Genomic DNA, 14,350 nt, shown 5'->3' on the forward strand with positions numbered 1-14,350 from the left:
ATGAAATTTCTTGTTTTTCACAGTGGCTGCCCCTTTTGCGCCTCTCCCAGCAGTGTATGGAAGTTCCAGCTCCACTCCGCCACCAGCACGTGCTGTCCTCAGTCTGTAATTTTAGCTGTGCTAGTGGGTGTGTGGTGGAGTGTCGTTGTGGTTTTAGTTTGTATTTCCTTCTGATACGAAGAAGCATCTTCGTATTTACTTGCCATTCTATGTATCTTTTTTGACAAAGTGTCTATTTAAATTTTTTTTTTTTTTTTTTTTTTTTTGAGACAGAGTCTTGCTCTGTCACCCAGGCTGGAGTGCAGTGGCCAGATCTCAGCTCACTGCAAGCTCTGCCTCCTGGGTTTACGCCATTCTCCTGCCTCAGCCTCCCGAGTAGCTGGGACTACAGGCGCCCGCCACCTCGCCCGGCTAGTTTTTTGTGTTTTTTTAGTAGAGACGGGGTTTCACTGTGTTAGCCAGGATGGTCTCGATCTCCTGACCTCGTGATCCGCCCATCTCAGCCTCCCACAGTGCTGGGATTACAGGCTTGAGCCACCGCGCCCGGCCTATTTAAATATTTTGCTCATTTTTGTTGTGTTGGTTATTTTCTTACTATTGAGTATTTGAGTTTATTAAGTATTCTGGATACAAGTCCTATATCAGATAATCGCCTTGCAAATACTTTCTCCCTAGTCTTCAACTTGTCTTTTGATTCTCTTAACTGTGCCATTTGAAGAGTAATAGTTTTAAGTTTTCAAGTCACATGTATCAGTTTGTTCTTCTATGGACTGAACTTTTAGTATCCAAGAAATCTTGCCTAATCTAAGGTCACAAAGTTTTCTCTTATATTTTCTTCCAGACATTTTAGAGTTTTAGGTTTTATATTTAGGTCTATGATCTATGTAGAGTGAATTTTTGTATATACTGTGAAATATAAATCTAGAGTCAGAGCGGGTGCAGTGGCTCATGCCTGTAATCCCAGCACTTTGGGAGGCCAAGGCGGGTGGATCACCTGAGCAGTCAGGAGTTTGAGACCAGCCTGGCCAACATGGTGAAACCCCATCTCTACTAAAAATACAAAAAATTAACCGGGCGTGGTGGCGGGTGCCTGGAATCACAGCTACTTGGGAGGCTAAGGCCAGAGAATCGCTTGAACCCGGGAGGCAGAGGTTGCAGTGAGCCGAGGTTGTGCCACTGCACTCCAGCCTGAGCAACAGAGTGAGACTCCATCTCAAAAAATAAACAAACAAACAAAAAATCTAGAGTCAGTGTTTTCCCTGCAAATGTCCAGTTATTCAGCTCTTTTCCCTACTGAATTGCCGTTGTTCCTTTGTCAGGAACCATACAGGAGTAGGTGGAGTGAGGTGTGAAATCGGGGTGTGTTGGCCCCCCAACTTCATACATTTGCACAGGTTTCTGGCTATTCTTGGTCCCTTGTGTTTCCATGTGAATTTCAGAATCAGCCAATTTGTATAAGAAAGTGTGCTAAGATTTTGATTGACAGTATATAGAATCTATAGATCAATGTAGGAGAATTAATTTCTTAACAGTATTGACAGGCTGGGCTTATTGGCTCACACCTGTAATCCCAGAACTTTGGGAGGCCGAGGTGGCCTGATCACTTGAGCCCAGACGTTCGAGACTAGTCTAGGCAACATGGTGAAACCCCATCTCTACAAAAAATGTAAAAATTAGCCTAGTGGGGTGTTGCACGCCTGTAGTCCCAGCTACTCACTCAGGGCCCCCACACCACAACCTGGAAGCTCTCCATGCAGGAAACTGAGCAGTTGGGGCCTGTTTGCCTCCCATCTTTCTGAGATTCACTGTCTTTCATAGCCCAGTACTCAGTGCTTCAGAAACTGTCACTTCATATATTTTGTCTGATTTTATGGTTATTTCAGGCAGAAGGTTAATACAGTTCTTGTACTGTGTCTTGACTAGAAACAAAGAGTCCCACCTGAACTCTCAGAGGTCTTTGGTTTAATGAAATATAATACCTTACAGCTAAAGCTTCTTACTACTTTTTTCCTGGCGATTTGGCTGTGATACCTGCTGCCTCGTTGTTTGTATTAAAATGGCGGAATTATACTTTGCAACCCCTTGTACCCAGTGATATGTCTTATAAAACAATCACTCTACATAGTATGAACAGTATTTGCAGGTGCTTTAGGTGTCTGTCTTGAAACCCTGAGAACTAGGAATGCTTACCCCAAAATGACAGTCACTGGTTCCTCCTTGGAATGAGACATCGCAAATTCCAGGTGCATCTCTGGAGGTGCTGCCCCACTAGGGGACACGTGGAATCAGTTGATTCCCTTACCTGTGGGCATCTGCAGCTGGTTGTCTCTCCACGCACAGGTGGGCTTCTGGCCTCTCACAGAGTCTGAAGCGTGAGCTGCCTCAGATCTATTGGAAGCAAGTGGGATAGAAATGTAAGAAAAGCAAATGTGAAATTACTGATGTCTGATCAGGCAATACGTTTGACTTGGTGTTTCAGAATAAAGTCTAAGTTTTGTATGGGCGGGGTGGTGTGTACTGTGCCAAAAGGACCAGTTCTCACCCGAGTTTGAAGGTTTTTGTTTCGTGTTTGGTTTTTGCTTTTGCTGAGTCTCCGTTTACCTCTAAACCCCTTAGGAGTCCTGTCACTTACACTGTGTGGGCCTCAGCTGGCCTGTTGTTCTGTTTGTTACTTTGTTTTTTTGTTTTGTTTTGTTTTGTTTTTTTGAGACGGAGTCTCGCTCTGTCGCCCAGGCTGGAGTACAGTGCCCAGATCTCAGCTCACTGCAAACTTCGCTTCCCGAGTTTACACCATTCTCCTGCCTCAGCCTCCCGAGTAGCTGGGACTACATACAGGCGCCCGCCACCTCGCCCGGCTAGTTTTTTGTATTTTTTAGTAGAGACGGGGTTTCACCGTGTTAGCCAGGATGGTCTCGATCTCCTGACCTCGTGATCCGCCCGTCTCGGCCTCCCAAAGTGCTGGGATTACCGGTGTGAGCCACCACACCTGGCCTGTTACTTTGTTTTTATCATTTTCCCCCTGTAATGTGTAGAGGAGAATGTTGGGAAGGCATAGATGTTTTCTGTTTAAGCACCTGAATTTAGGTCTGTCATAACTAACTCCCTGAAGAAGGTGCGTCTTCTGTGTCTTGTGCCTCTATGTTTTAGTCCTATTTCTTGCTAAACGAGACAACAGAAAACTGAAGACTGCATTTCTAGAAAGGTTTCAGAGAAAGGCTATGTTTTGATTTAGAACTGGTTTTTTTGTGTGTTGTTGCACAAAAACTAACCTCTCAGGCCTTAGAGAGGTGTGACCTCCCTACGTTGTCCAGGCTGCTTGGGAACTACTGGGCTCAAGCAGTGCTCCCGCCGTGGCCACCCAAAGTGATAGTGTTCCAAGTGTGAGCCCCTGCACCTGGCTGACATACACGTTCTGAGGAAAGCCAGGCTGTCTTTCTTGAGTCACAGAGTAGTTGTCTCCATGACATGTTGATAGCAGGTGATAATGGTGAGTGAAGGAGAGTGGTTAATCCTTCCTGTTAGGTGGCATCCTTCCCTCACACCCAAGCTGCAGACCCAGTGTAGGGATGGGACCCCCACAGCCACACAGGTCTCATCCTGTGTGGCTGTGAAGATCTCTGTGTGGCTGTGGAGGTCGCATCTTGTGTGGCTGTGGACATCTTGTCTGTGTGGCTGTGGAGGTCTCGTCGTGTGTGACTCTGGAGGTCTCTCTGTGACTGTGGAGGTCTCGTCCGTGTGGCTGTGGAGGTCACGCCCCATGTGGCTGTGGGGGTCTCTGTGTGACTATGGAGGTCATGTCCCACAGCTCCGTGGACTTCCTTGTTCTGTCTTCCACACCTGAGAGCAGGGATTGCCCTTATCCGCAGTGAGCATTTTGTTTAAGTAGCAGTGAGTTCACTCCAGGCAATGCTTTGACACTATAAATAGACACGTATTTGACATTCACACACGTGTCTGTTGAGCTAATACAGACAATCATTTGACAAACCTGCTGGTTAGGAAGTAGCTGTGATGTGAGGAGAGACAGTTCTGGGTGAAGATATACATCAAGTTTCCTCACATGGCTGTTTATACGAGGAAAGCATCTTGATACTAGTAGGATAGAATGCAAATGATACTTCTGCACCTCCGATCATTGGATTACATGCCTTTTCTCTGGGGGGAATCTTTAAAATACGAATGAGTGCACCAACATGAAGCACACAGGACCATCTGATGAGTTGCTTTATGCTTCCAGAAAGCGTATTTCTAAATCTCAAAATATGATTGAGTGTCAAAAATCCATTTTGGGGAGGGGCAACTCCTATGTTGTGCTGCTTCTGTAACAGCACAAAAAAGTCTTCCAGTATATTCCTGCCAGCAAGGAGTTGGCAGGGCGGGGAGAAACAAAGGCTGTCGCCTTTCCAGTGATGAGTGCCTGTAATATGAAGCCGGGAGTCCTGACTCAGCACCTACAGCAAACCTGGGTTACCCAGGGCTTGCTACTTATTTTGAGAGGTTCCTAAATTCTTAGTTTTAAAAACAAAGTAAATTGCAATATGACTCATATGAATAGTAAATATGCACCAAATAGGACACGTAGGAGGCAGAGTAGGTTATAAAATATTCAGTCATTTGCCACAACTAGGAAGAGATGGTTTTAAGGATATTGGTTCTTGGTTTAGGAGTTAAAACATCCAGAAAATGGTCATAAGTTACTGTTGTATGAAGAATATGCACCACTAAGCTTAGCTTGATTTTTGCTGAAGAAAATACATTTTCTTCTTCATGTGTTATATAAAAAACTTACTTTGTAATCATTATGTTTGTGGGATTCACTAATGTTTAACTACTGGAGCAAAACCTTTGTCGTAAAGTTCTCTTGGTTGTTCGAGGAGACAAAAGGGTGGCAGACCTTTGACCAAAATATGAAGACATGGCGGTCAAAGGGATGGAATTGAAGAGTTTGAGAAAGGAGTTGAAGTAAATACAGAATGTGGGTAGGAATTCCCTATTTCTATAGTAAGACAAAATGTAGGGGAAAGTTTGTATTTCTTTGTTATTATGCTGATAATAAGCTTGCTAGAAAACAGGATTATAATTATTAAGAAAAGATTATAATTATTCCACATCCTCTTTTGGTCTTTATAAATATGCATGTATTTTATATGGTAGTAGTTACTGTATTTTGGTTGACATGTAGCAGCTCTCCTATATTTAGTATTGGAATTATTAATACTTGTAAGTATTAGTAAAATGAATAGCTCTATAACTTTAATTTATCTTTTTTTCTAGGGGAATATTGTATCCGAATTAAATTCAGATTATTTAAAGTGTTTTTATTCTGTTTTTGAACCCCACATTGGTTCAAAACTTGTTAGAAAAACCACATTTCTGTTTATAATATTTCATATTTGAATTGAATAAGTTTAAATTTTTGTACATAAGATTGGAAAGGAATTTTTTTTTTTTTTTTTGAGACAGAGTCTTGCTCTGTCACCCAAGATGGAGTGCAGTGTCGCAATCTTGACTCACTGCAATCTCCACCTCCTGGGTTCAAGCGATTCTCCTGCCTCAGCCTCCTGAGTAGCTGGGATTACAGGTGTGCATCACCACACCTGGCTAATTTTTGTATTTTTAGTAGAGACAGGGTTTCACCATGTTGGTCAGGCTGGTCTCTAACTCCTGACCTCGTGAGTCACTGCGCCTGGCCAGGAAATTTTATTAGAGCTGGTAAGAATATACAAGCATTGTTTCTTTGAGGTGGGTAAAAATATTGTGAGAAAAATTTTTCTGCCTCAAAAAATGGTGTCAGCTGGGCGCGGTGGCTCACGCCCGTAATCCCAGCTCTGGTGGGGGCCGAGAGGGGCAAATCACCTGAGGTCAGGCATTTGGGACCAGCCTGGCCAACATGGCGAAACCCCTCCTCTACTGAAAATACAAAAATTACCTGGGTGTGGTGGCGGGCACGTATAATCCCAGCTACTCGGGAGGCTGAGGCAGGAGAATCGCTTGAACCCAGGAGGTGGAGGTTACAGTGAGCCAAGATCCTGCCATTGCACTCCAGTCTGGCGACAGAACAAGACTCCAACTCGAAACAAAAAAGATTTCTTATTTTACTAGGGTTGTTCATAGAAAAAAAAAGTTTCTTAAGAAAAAAACTGAAGTGAATTACACATCTATCCTACAGAAAAATAAACAGGAAACAATGTAGTCTGGCCTGTGTCACCCAGAAAAGGCTCGGTTTGGACCGAATCACTGCCCTGGGGAGCGTGAGGGGAACTGGAGCCCCCGCCTGTTGTTCTCCTTCCTGATGGGAAGGTGGTCACTGAGGGAAAAGGTTTTCTTGGTTCTCTAGCCCTGATTTCACTTTGTAATCATCAGGGTGAACTTAAACACACACACACTGTATTGACCCCCACCTCAGACTGAGGAATCGGAGCACCCAGAAACAAGCCTGTGAGGATGAAACCTGTGGAGGAGTCCCCAGTGACTGGGCGCCGTAGACGCTCACGAGTGGCACGGGCCAGCCGTCTGGGAGCCGAGTCCAGCAGGTGCAACGTGCCCACATTAACTGTTGTTACCTACCCCCATACCAACTGTGACTGGACTGCAGTGTTCCAATGAGAAGTGCCCTAAACTTAGCCATAATAAATAATTTATTTGTAGATTCCCGAAGTACTGGGGTAGGGTGTGGGGTGCCTTTTTGTTATGATGACAGCTATATTAACAACAGGGTTTTTTTGTGAACCAATCTGTTGTTCATACTGAAGAATTGATGTACCCCTTTTGTTCGCAGGCTGTGGAAAATCTCTGTTCTCACAAAGTCTCCCCAATGCTGTACAAGCAACTACGTCAGGCCTGTGAAGACCACGTCCAGGCACAGATCCTTCCGTTTAGAGAATATCCTTTTTTTGGTTCATAAAGTTTCTATTCATGAAGTCTTTCAAAACTGAACATTATTATGATAAAGAACTAATGAGTGTCCTTAATATTGAAGCAATAGCTTTTAAAGTTCTCTTTTATTTCGTGACTCAGAATGGTAGGTTTTTAAGCGAAATTTACCTTCAATTGTTTGCTGATCTGAATTAAAGGGAAACCACGTTCACTTACTGGGTATGGTTGAGTGTTAAGGAAACGTTCTGAAAAGTGTCTTAAAGTTCGAGTATCCTTTATTCTAATAAACACCGTCTGCACTGGGTTTCTGTGATAGGCAGCAAAGTCCCATCAACTTCGCGACGTACGGAGACACCCGCTTATCAGCTCACAGCTGTGTCTGTCAGGAGGCCAGGCGGGATTCGGTGGATTCTGTGCTCAGTCTCATGAACAAAGTCAAGGTGTCAGCCAGGCTGCGGCCTCACCTGAGGTCTTTGCTAGCACAGGCAGGCAGTCGGCGGAAGGCAGTTCCTGTGGTTGTGGGACTGAGGGCCCTGGGTCTTCTGTCCTGTGTCGCTCGCTGTCACTCTCAGCTCCACAGGCACAAGTCCTTGCCTGACTCTTTTCTGCTTCTAGACCAGCAGGAGAATCTGCCTGTCTGACCTGCTGAGATGGGGCCTTATGTGATGTAACCTGTGACCCAGTCAGAGAATGGGGACCTTCGTATTCACAGGCTCCTTCACAGTGCGTATGAGGCATCCTCCACGTGGGGACAGGCAGGAGCATCTCAGAATTCTGCTGCCACACCAGCTGTGACTCAGACCTCTACAGGGGAGTTTCTGGGCTCCTTGGCATCCTATAGAAAATTCTTTTTTTTTTTTTTTTGAGGCGGAGTCTCACTCTGTCGCCCGAGCTGGAGTGCAGTGGCCGGATCTCAGCTCACTGCAAGCTCCGCCTCCCGGGTTTACGCCATTCTGCTGCCTCAGCCTCCGGAGTAGCTGGGACTACAGGCGCCCGCCACCTCGCCCGGCTAGTTTTTGTATTTTTAGTAGAGACGGGGTTTCACCGTGTTAGCCAGGATGGTCTCGATCTCCTGACCTCGTGATCCGCCCATCTCGGCCTCCCAAAGTGCTGGGATTACAGGCTTGAGCCACCGCGCCCGGCAGAAAATTCTTTAATCTGGACTCAATCTCATTCCCCAACCTCCTCCCATTACTGTAGCTATCCATGTGTCTCATTGGGTAGAAATTAGAAAGTAGAGTTTGTAATTGCAGAAAATCTACTTGTGGCTGTGCTTTTCTCGGCCTCCGTTTCTTCATATGTAAAATTAGGTGGTTTGTGTTTGCCCACTTCTAAGTGTTCTTCTAATTCAGGGAAACTTCTGCTCCCCTGTCTCCCTGCTCTGGGGAAACTAAACCGTTCTGAGTTCATTGGAAGGACCCTCAGGGAAGCTGCAGCAGTTGGTGTTGCTGAAGCTGAAGCACGTGACAGGGAAGCTGAAATGCAGGGTGAGAGGTCTCTGTTTAGACAATCTCCACAGCACCCCCCACAGATGGTGAGTGAGGTCAGTTCAGCTCTGTCATGCTGGCTTCTGTAAATACGCCCTGCAGTGTTTTCCAGCAAAGCCCTTTCCTAAAGATCATGAGGTTGTTCAAGAGATGAGTGACCACACACAACCTTTTGGAACCTGGCCAAAGTACACCTTATCTCAGGAGGCGCCTGTGAGGGCGCACGGAAGCAGGCCCCGCCCCAGTGCCACCGCTCAGCCGTGCACTTCCAGGAACCCGTGTTCCGGATGTTTCCATCCAAAAAGTGGCCTGACTCCTAGGCTTGGGAGAGGTCTTTAGCAGATGCTCAAGCCTTCTTCCAAAGACTTAGGCATTTGTGAGAGTCAGTAGGCAATAATTGTTCCTACTCTAGTTGCAGTCCCAATTTACTTGAAAACTACTATTTGATTACCTGACCAAATGATCCTTCTGCCAGTTACTCCTACTCTGTGGGTTGACTAATGTGCCATCAGTTCACACACTGCACAAGCACTTGCTTTCTACCTGCTGCACCAGCACCGCCAAATGGAAAGCGACCCCCATGCCTGATTTCTACCCTCCAAGAAGTCGCAGGCCTACGGGAGAGGCAGGGGAATTACTGTACTTCCCTGGCGCAGTGGCAAAACTATGATTACAAAAATTATCATTTGGTTCCTTAAAGGCGAAAGAAGAAAATGCTACCGTATTAAGTGCCCTTATTAGTCATGAGACGTGTTGAGTTGAGAACTGTGCCAGCCAGGCCAGGAATAGTGGCATGTGAAGCAACTGGGGCAGAGCCTCCCAGAGGAGACCCTCCTGAAGGATGGGGAGGATCCCCCCTCCTGTGGCTGCGGCTCCGGAAGGTGAAGGGTGCTCTGGAAACCCCGAGCAGCGGGGCACAGCTAGAACTCCAGAGAAGCCGTGGCCCTTAGGCTGTGCTGCTAAGTTGCAGATTGAATTTGAATCTTTGTGGTTACTATCAAGGAGTTGAACTTCAGTCTGTGAGTATCCCAGAGTCCTCACAGGTTCTTTAAGCAAGAAACCAGAATTAGATTGTTCATGGAGGTCACTCTGGCAGAGTGATGAGATAAGTTTGCATATAGACCAGCACACCACAGCCTTTCATTGGGTCGGCACATGTTTTTAAGTATCTGTCATGTGCTAGGTGTAATGCCAGGCCCTGGGAAGATAATCTGAGCAGAATGAGATTCTGTCCCTTTGGTGCTTAAACCCAAATGGAGGTGGCAGAAGCATCAGGATAAGCATTTATGCAGTGCTGTGATAAGGGGTGTTTTTGTGTGTGAGACGGAGTCTTGCTCTGTCACCCAGGCTGGAGAGCAGTGGCACGATCTCGGCTCACTGCACTTCTGCCTCCTGGGTTCAAGCCGTTCTCCTGCTTCGGCCTCCCCAGTAGCTGGGATTACAGGCACCCACCACCATGCCCAGCTAATTTTTGTATTTTCAGTAGAGACGGGGTTTCACCACGTTGGCCACGAACTCCTGACCTCATGATCCGCCCGCCTCAGCCTCCCAAAGTGCTGGGATTACAGGTATGAGCCACCGCGTCCCAAGTGCTGGGATTACAGGTGTGAGCCACCGCGCCCGGCCTGGGATGAGGGTTTTCAAAGGTTCAGATAAGCTCCTGGCACCTAAAGAAAGAGCAGCCAGCCCACCTGGGTGGGGGAGCATTGCAGGGGCGAAGTGATGTCTGGGCCATGTCCTAAAGGATGGATGAGGAAGTGGCAGGCACTGTGGGATGCCAAGGTGGCACAGGCCGGGGAGCAGCATGGGCAGCCCTGGCGCTAAGGAAGCTTACTGGGCAGAAGAGCCAGGTATGCTGCTGGATGTGGGAGAGTTGACCACTGACAGGATCCCTAGAGGGAAAAACGAGAGGAAGGTGGATGCTGAATTGTGGAGGAACCTTTGTTGAACCAAGAAGTGGTTCACACCACAGTGGTTTGACTAGGCAGCAAAACCATGGAGTGGAATGGCAGCATCCTGCCAGCAAACCTGTTACAGTTCAGAGGAAGAGGATCTGACTGCTGTGGAAGGATCAACCAGACGCAGACTGAGGCAGGGAGGGGCTGTCTCGGTCATGTTGATTTGGAAGGAGGTGAGGAGTCACTCAGTAGAGATGCCTGTTGTGCATTTGGGGCTGGAGACACAGATCCAGTGGATCCAGATACGGATGAGATGCCCAGGAAAAATGAGCAGAGTGGCCAGATGCAGTGGCTCATGCCTCTAATCTCAGCACTGCATTTTGGGAGGCCAAGGCAGGAGGGTCAGTTGAGCCAAGAGCTCAAGAGCAGCCTCGACAACAATTAGTCGGATGTGTGGTTCACACCTGTGGTCCCAGCTACCCTGGAGGCTGAGGTGGGAGGATTGCTTGAGTCCACGAGGCCGAGGCTGCAGTGAGCTGAGATTGCACCACTGCGCTCCAGCCTGAGCAACAGAGCAAGACCCCCAGCTCTAAAAAGAAAAAGAGCAGAGCCATCAGAGGAGGTGGCTGAGGGCTGGTGTCAGGGAGGTGAGAGGAGAGTCACCTTGTGGGAATCAAGGGGCGAGTTTAATATGGCAACCGGCTTAGTGACTGATAAGTAGAGTCTGAAGGGATGATGACCAGGAAGTGGCAGGTTCTGTGATGAAGGATTTTAGGCTACATTCGTACATTAACCTAGTAAAGGTGGGGTGAGTGTTTCTGTCCAACTCAGCACTGTGCATTGGGGACCAGGGATGGGCATGAATGGCATGGGTCCTGCTCTCGAAGAGCTTGTTTCTGCTGGAAGAGAGTTCTGACCCAGCCCAGTCTCATACGGCGAAATGTTAATCTGATGGCAGATGCTCAGATACCATGTGGCAGGGAGTATTCCAAGGTCTGCATATTCAGATTTCCTTTGCCTCTGGGATATTCCAGTACTTCAAGTAACTCTACTTTCTAAGATTTAAGTAACGTGTTGTTGTTTTGAGACAGGAGTTTCGCTCTTAATTGCCCAGGCTGGAGTGCAATGACGCAATCTTGGCTCACCGCAACCTCCACTTCCTGGGTTCAAGCGATTCTTCTGCCTCAGCCTCCCGAGTAGCTGGGATTACAGGAATGTGCCACCACGCCCGGCTAATTTTGTATTTTCAGTAGAAATGGAGTTTCTCCATGTTGATCAGGCTGGTCTCGAACTCCCAATCTTGAGTTATCTGCCGGCCTTGGCCTCGGCCTCCCAAAGTGTTGGGATTACAGGCGTGAGCCACCACGCCCGGCCAGATTTAAGTAATGTTATGTGCCAATTATATTTTGATTGTTTGCTGATATTAGATAATAGATGAAACCCATCAGATGCACAGGTAGAAAGAGGGCTTTTGTGGAATTGAGTCATTCACTACCATCTTCTTCGTTTACCATGTCCATTTTCTTGTCTCACGTGTTTGATAAATTCTACACTTAGCTGTCCCTTTCAAAATAGATACCTGCCCTTGGTGACGTCCCTTCCGCAAAATAAAGGCCTTTTGTACCCACAGACTCATACACACTCTCAGCCAGAGGCAGCTGCTCTAGAACCCATACCACATGCTGCTGCAGGACCACGTGCCACCCAGCCAGGCTGCATGGGCACCAGGAGCTCTTCAAAAATGTCAGAATCTAATCTGTAGATAACAGTAGATGAAACTCTCATTTTCCTTCCCCTGGTTCACCTTGACAGCATTGCCACTCTGGTCAGCCGCAGAACGCCAGGCAGTGGTGACCCCATGGGAGCAGTGTGGTCAGCAGAAGGGAGGGGCACGGGAGTGAGCAGGAAGCCGTGGCTGCTGGGGAGGTCGCAAAGCTCCAGTTGCTTCTGAGCGTGCACTGGCGACAGCATGCTTTGTCTTTCCTTAGAAAGACTTTGTGCCTGTTCTCACTTGACCAGATACTGTGTACGGAGCACTTGCTGGCAGTAGGCCAAGGTCTGCACATTCATGAATCGCTTTGTCTCACAGCACCCTGAGCTGTAGATACCTTTATTGGCCATATTTTCTAGATGAAGAGATGAAAGCCCAAGAGAACCCTGTTAGTGCTCGGCCAGATCAAAGGAGGCAAAACAGCACGCCTGCCTTCATGAGCTGTGTAGATGAATGAGGGTTGGCCTAGGGCTGTCCTCTGGTGGTCTGTCTGTGGGTAGAGGCAGCAGGTGGGCCTTGTTCCTGGAACTGCAGAAGCAGACAACCAAGCATAGACAATGCATGTATCCCTCTTCTGCCCAAACAGAAGCATCGTGTTTTGCTTTCTTTTTCTTTTTCATCACAGATATGATAGGTAGGTTTTTCCTATGGTATAAGCATTTCTGCTGTTGGATGTTGTTTGCTCTTTGAAGACCTGCCTAACTCATCTCAGTAGGCTATATAAGTCCTTTAACGAAGATTGGCCCTTTTCTGTAATGAGGAAAAATATGGTTGCTGAAGAACCTATCTCAAAAATACACTATTGATAGACTCTCACTGTATCTGTATGTCTCACATCCTAGAATCACTTGCACAGCATTGTGACTATTTGTTATATCCTAGAATCTGGAATTGATTTTGATGTTTAGAAGGCCAGAGCTTACTTAGTAAATGCCACACTGTGATTTTAGCTTTTGTACTTTTTTCTGTGGGAAATAACAAAAAAAAATTTTGATCAAGGATCTATATTGATTTTACAGAGCTATTTTAGAGAAAGTATTTCTCATTTAATGAACACTTTACGTTGGACTTTCCATCTTAACAAGACACTGCCCCACATGGAACTCTATCTTCACAACACCTGAGCTGCCCAGCGGTGTCAGATTGACTGGCGTCAGTTTAACCCCATTAAGTTTAAAGGATCCATGCACCCTCATCCAGAAGCAAAGCTACGCCTTCGGCTGGCGTGACCTGCCTGCCAGCAGAGACTTGCGGGGAGGTCCAGGCCACAGCTCTCATTCAGCTGGAGTCAGAGCTGCAGGATGGCTGATGGGGTTCCTTGAAGCCTGTCCAAATGTACTTGGGACAGATTTTTTGTTTGTTTTTTCCAGACCGTTTCTGCAGATTCCTAATATAATGAGCCATTACAATTTTGAACAATTTTAAAAGAGTACTTCCAGAGGAACCTGTTAACCATTGAACCATTCGGTCTTTGCTGTAACTGTCTATTTTTAATTTTCTGGCAGTGCTCTCTGAGAATTCAGCAAAGCCTCAAGAGAAAATAGAGTAAGCTGTCTTAGGCCCCTGGAGCTGTGGTCACAGCACTTCCTGGTGTGACAAGGATTCAGACCCCGCGGGAGCCCCTTGGCTGTCCTCAGCACCGTCTGTTCCTCCTCAGGCTCTGCCTGGCACCCTACCCTCCCTGGCACTCTTCCCTTGTCAGGCCGCTCTGCCACCCTGAGACTCCAGCTCCTGTCTGATTTGTGCACCCTGCTTGCCTGGTGTGTTTTTCCTCCTCTCTGTGTGTGAGGATGTTGTCACCGCCTCACGTCGGCTCTGAGCGTGTAGTGTCTCGCTGCATGGCAGAAACAGACCTAGAGAAGTCCTTTGGCTTGGCCAGTATCGTGTTGCTGACAGGTGGTGGATCAAGAGTTAAACGTAGGAAGTCCGTGTTCTGTCCACTTTGACAAGCCATTTTTTTAATCTGTACAGGGGAACAATGCCTGCACCACGAGGTTTAGGAGATTTTCGGTGAGAGTGGACGTGAAGAGTGTTTCATAAACAATAAAGCAGTTTGTAGTCATTTCTGATTCTCAGCTTTGCATGAACCTGAGGGATGCCAGGCCACTTGCTCTAGGAGCCCATATTCTACTACTTTTTGGGCCTTTTCCTAAAAATGTACATTCTAAGAGTCAAGGTAGGCCAGGCGTGGTGGCTCAAGCCTGTAATCCCAGCACTTTGGGAGGCCAAGGCGGGCGGATCATGAGGTCAGGAGATCGAGACCATCCTGGCTAACACAGTGAAACCCCGACTCTACTAAAAAGTAGAAAAAATTAGCC

At 47.0% G+C, this 14,350-nt stretch overlaps 1 protein-coding gene across 2 annotated transcripts in view; it reads left to right on the forward strand.

Annotated features, from left to right (window-relative positions):
- The first annotated feature begins 6,552 nt into the window (after window positions 1-6,552).
- CUL4A (cullin 4A) overlaps window positions 6,553-14,350 on the forward strand; it is a 46,634-nt gene continuing 38,836 nt past the window's right edge. For both annotated transcript variants that reach the window (XM_011933923.1, XM_011933922.1), the window contains exon 1: window positions 6,553-6,882. In XM_011933923.1, coding sequence (XP_011789313.1) covers window positions 6,758-6,882 — 125 coding nt within the window. In that variant the 5' untranslated portion in view covers window positions 6,553-6,757. The remainder of the gene's footprint in view (window positions 6,883-14,350) is intronic.

Source organism: Colobus angolensis, unplaced genomic scaffold, assembly GCF_000951035.1.
Source record: "Colobus angolensis palliatus isolate OR3802 unplaced genomic scaffold, Cang.pa_1.0 Scaffold13, whole genome shotgun sequence".
Classification (NCBI taxonomy): Eukaryota; Metazoa; Chordata; class Mammalia; order Primates; family Cercopithecidae; genus Colobus; species Colobus angolensis.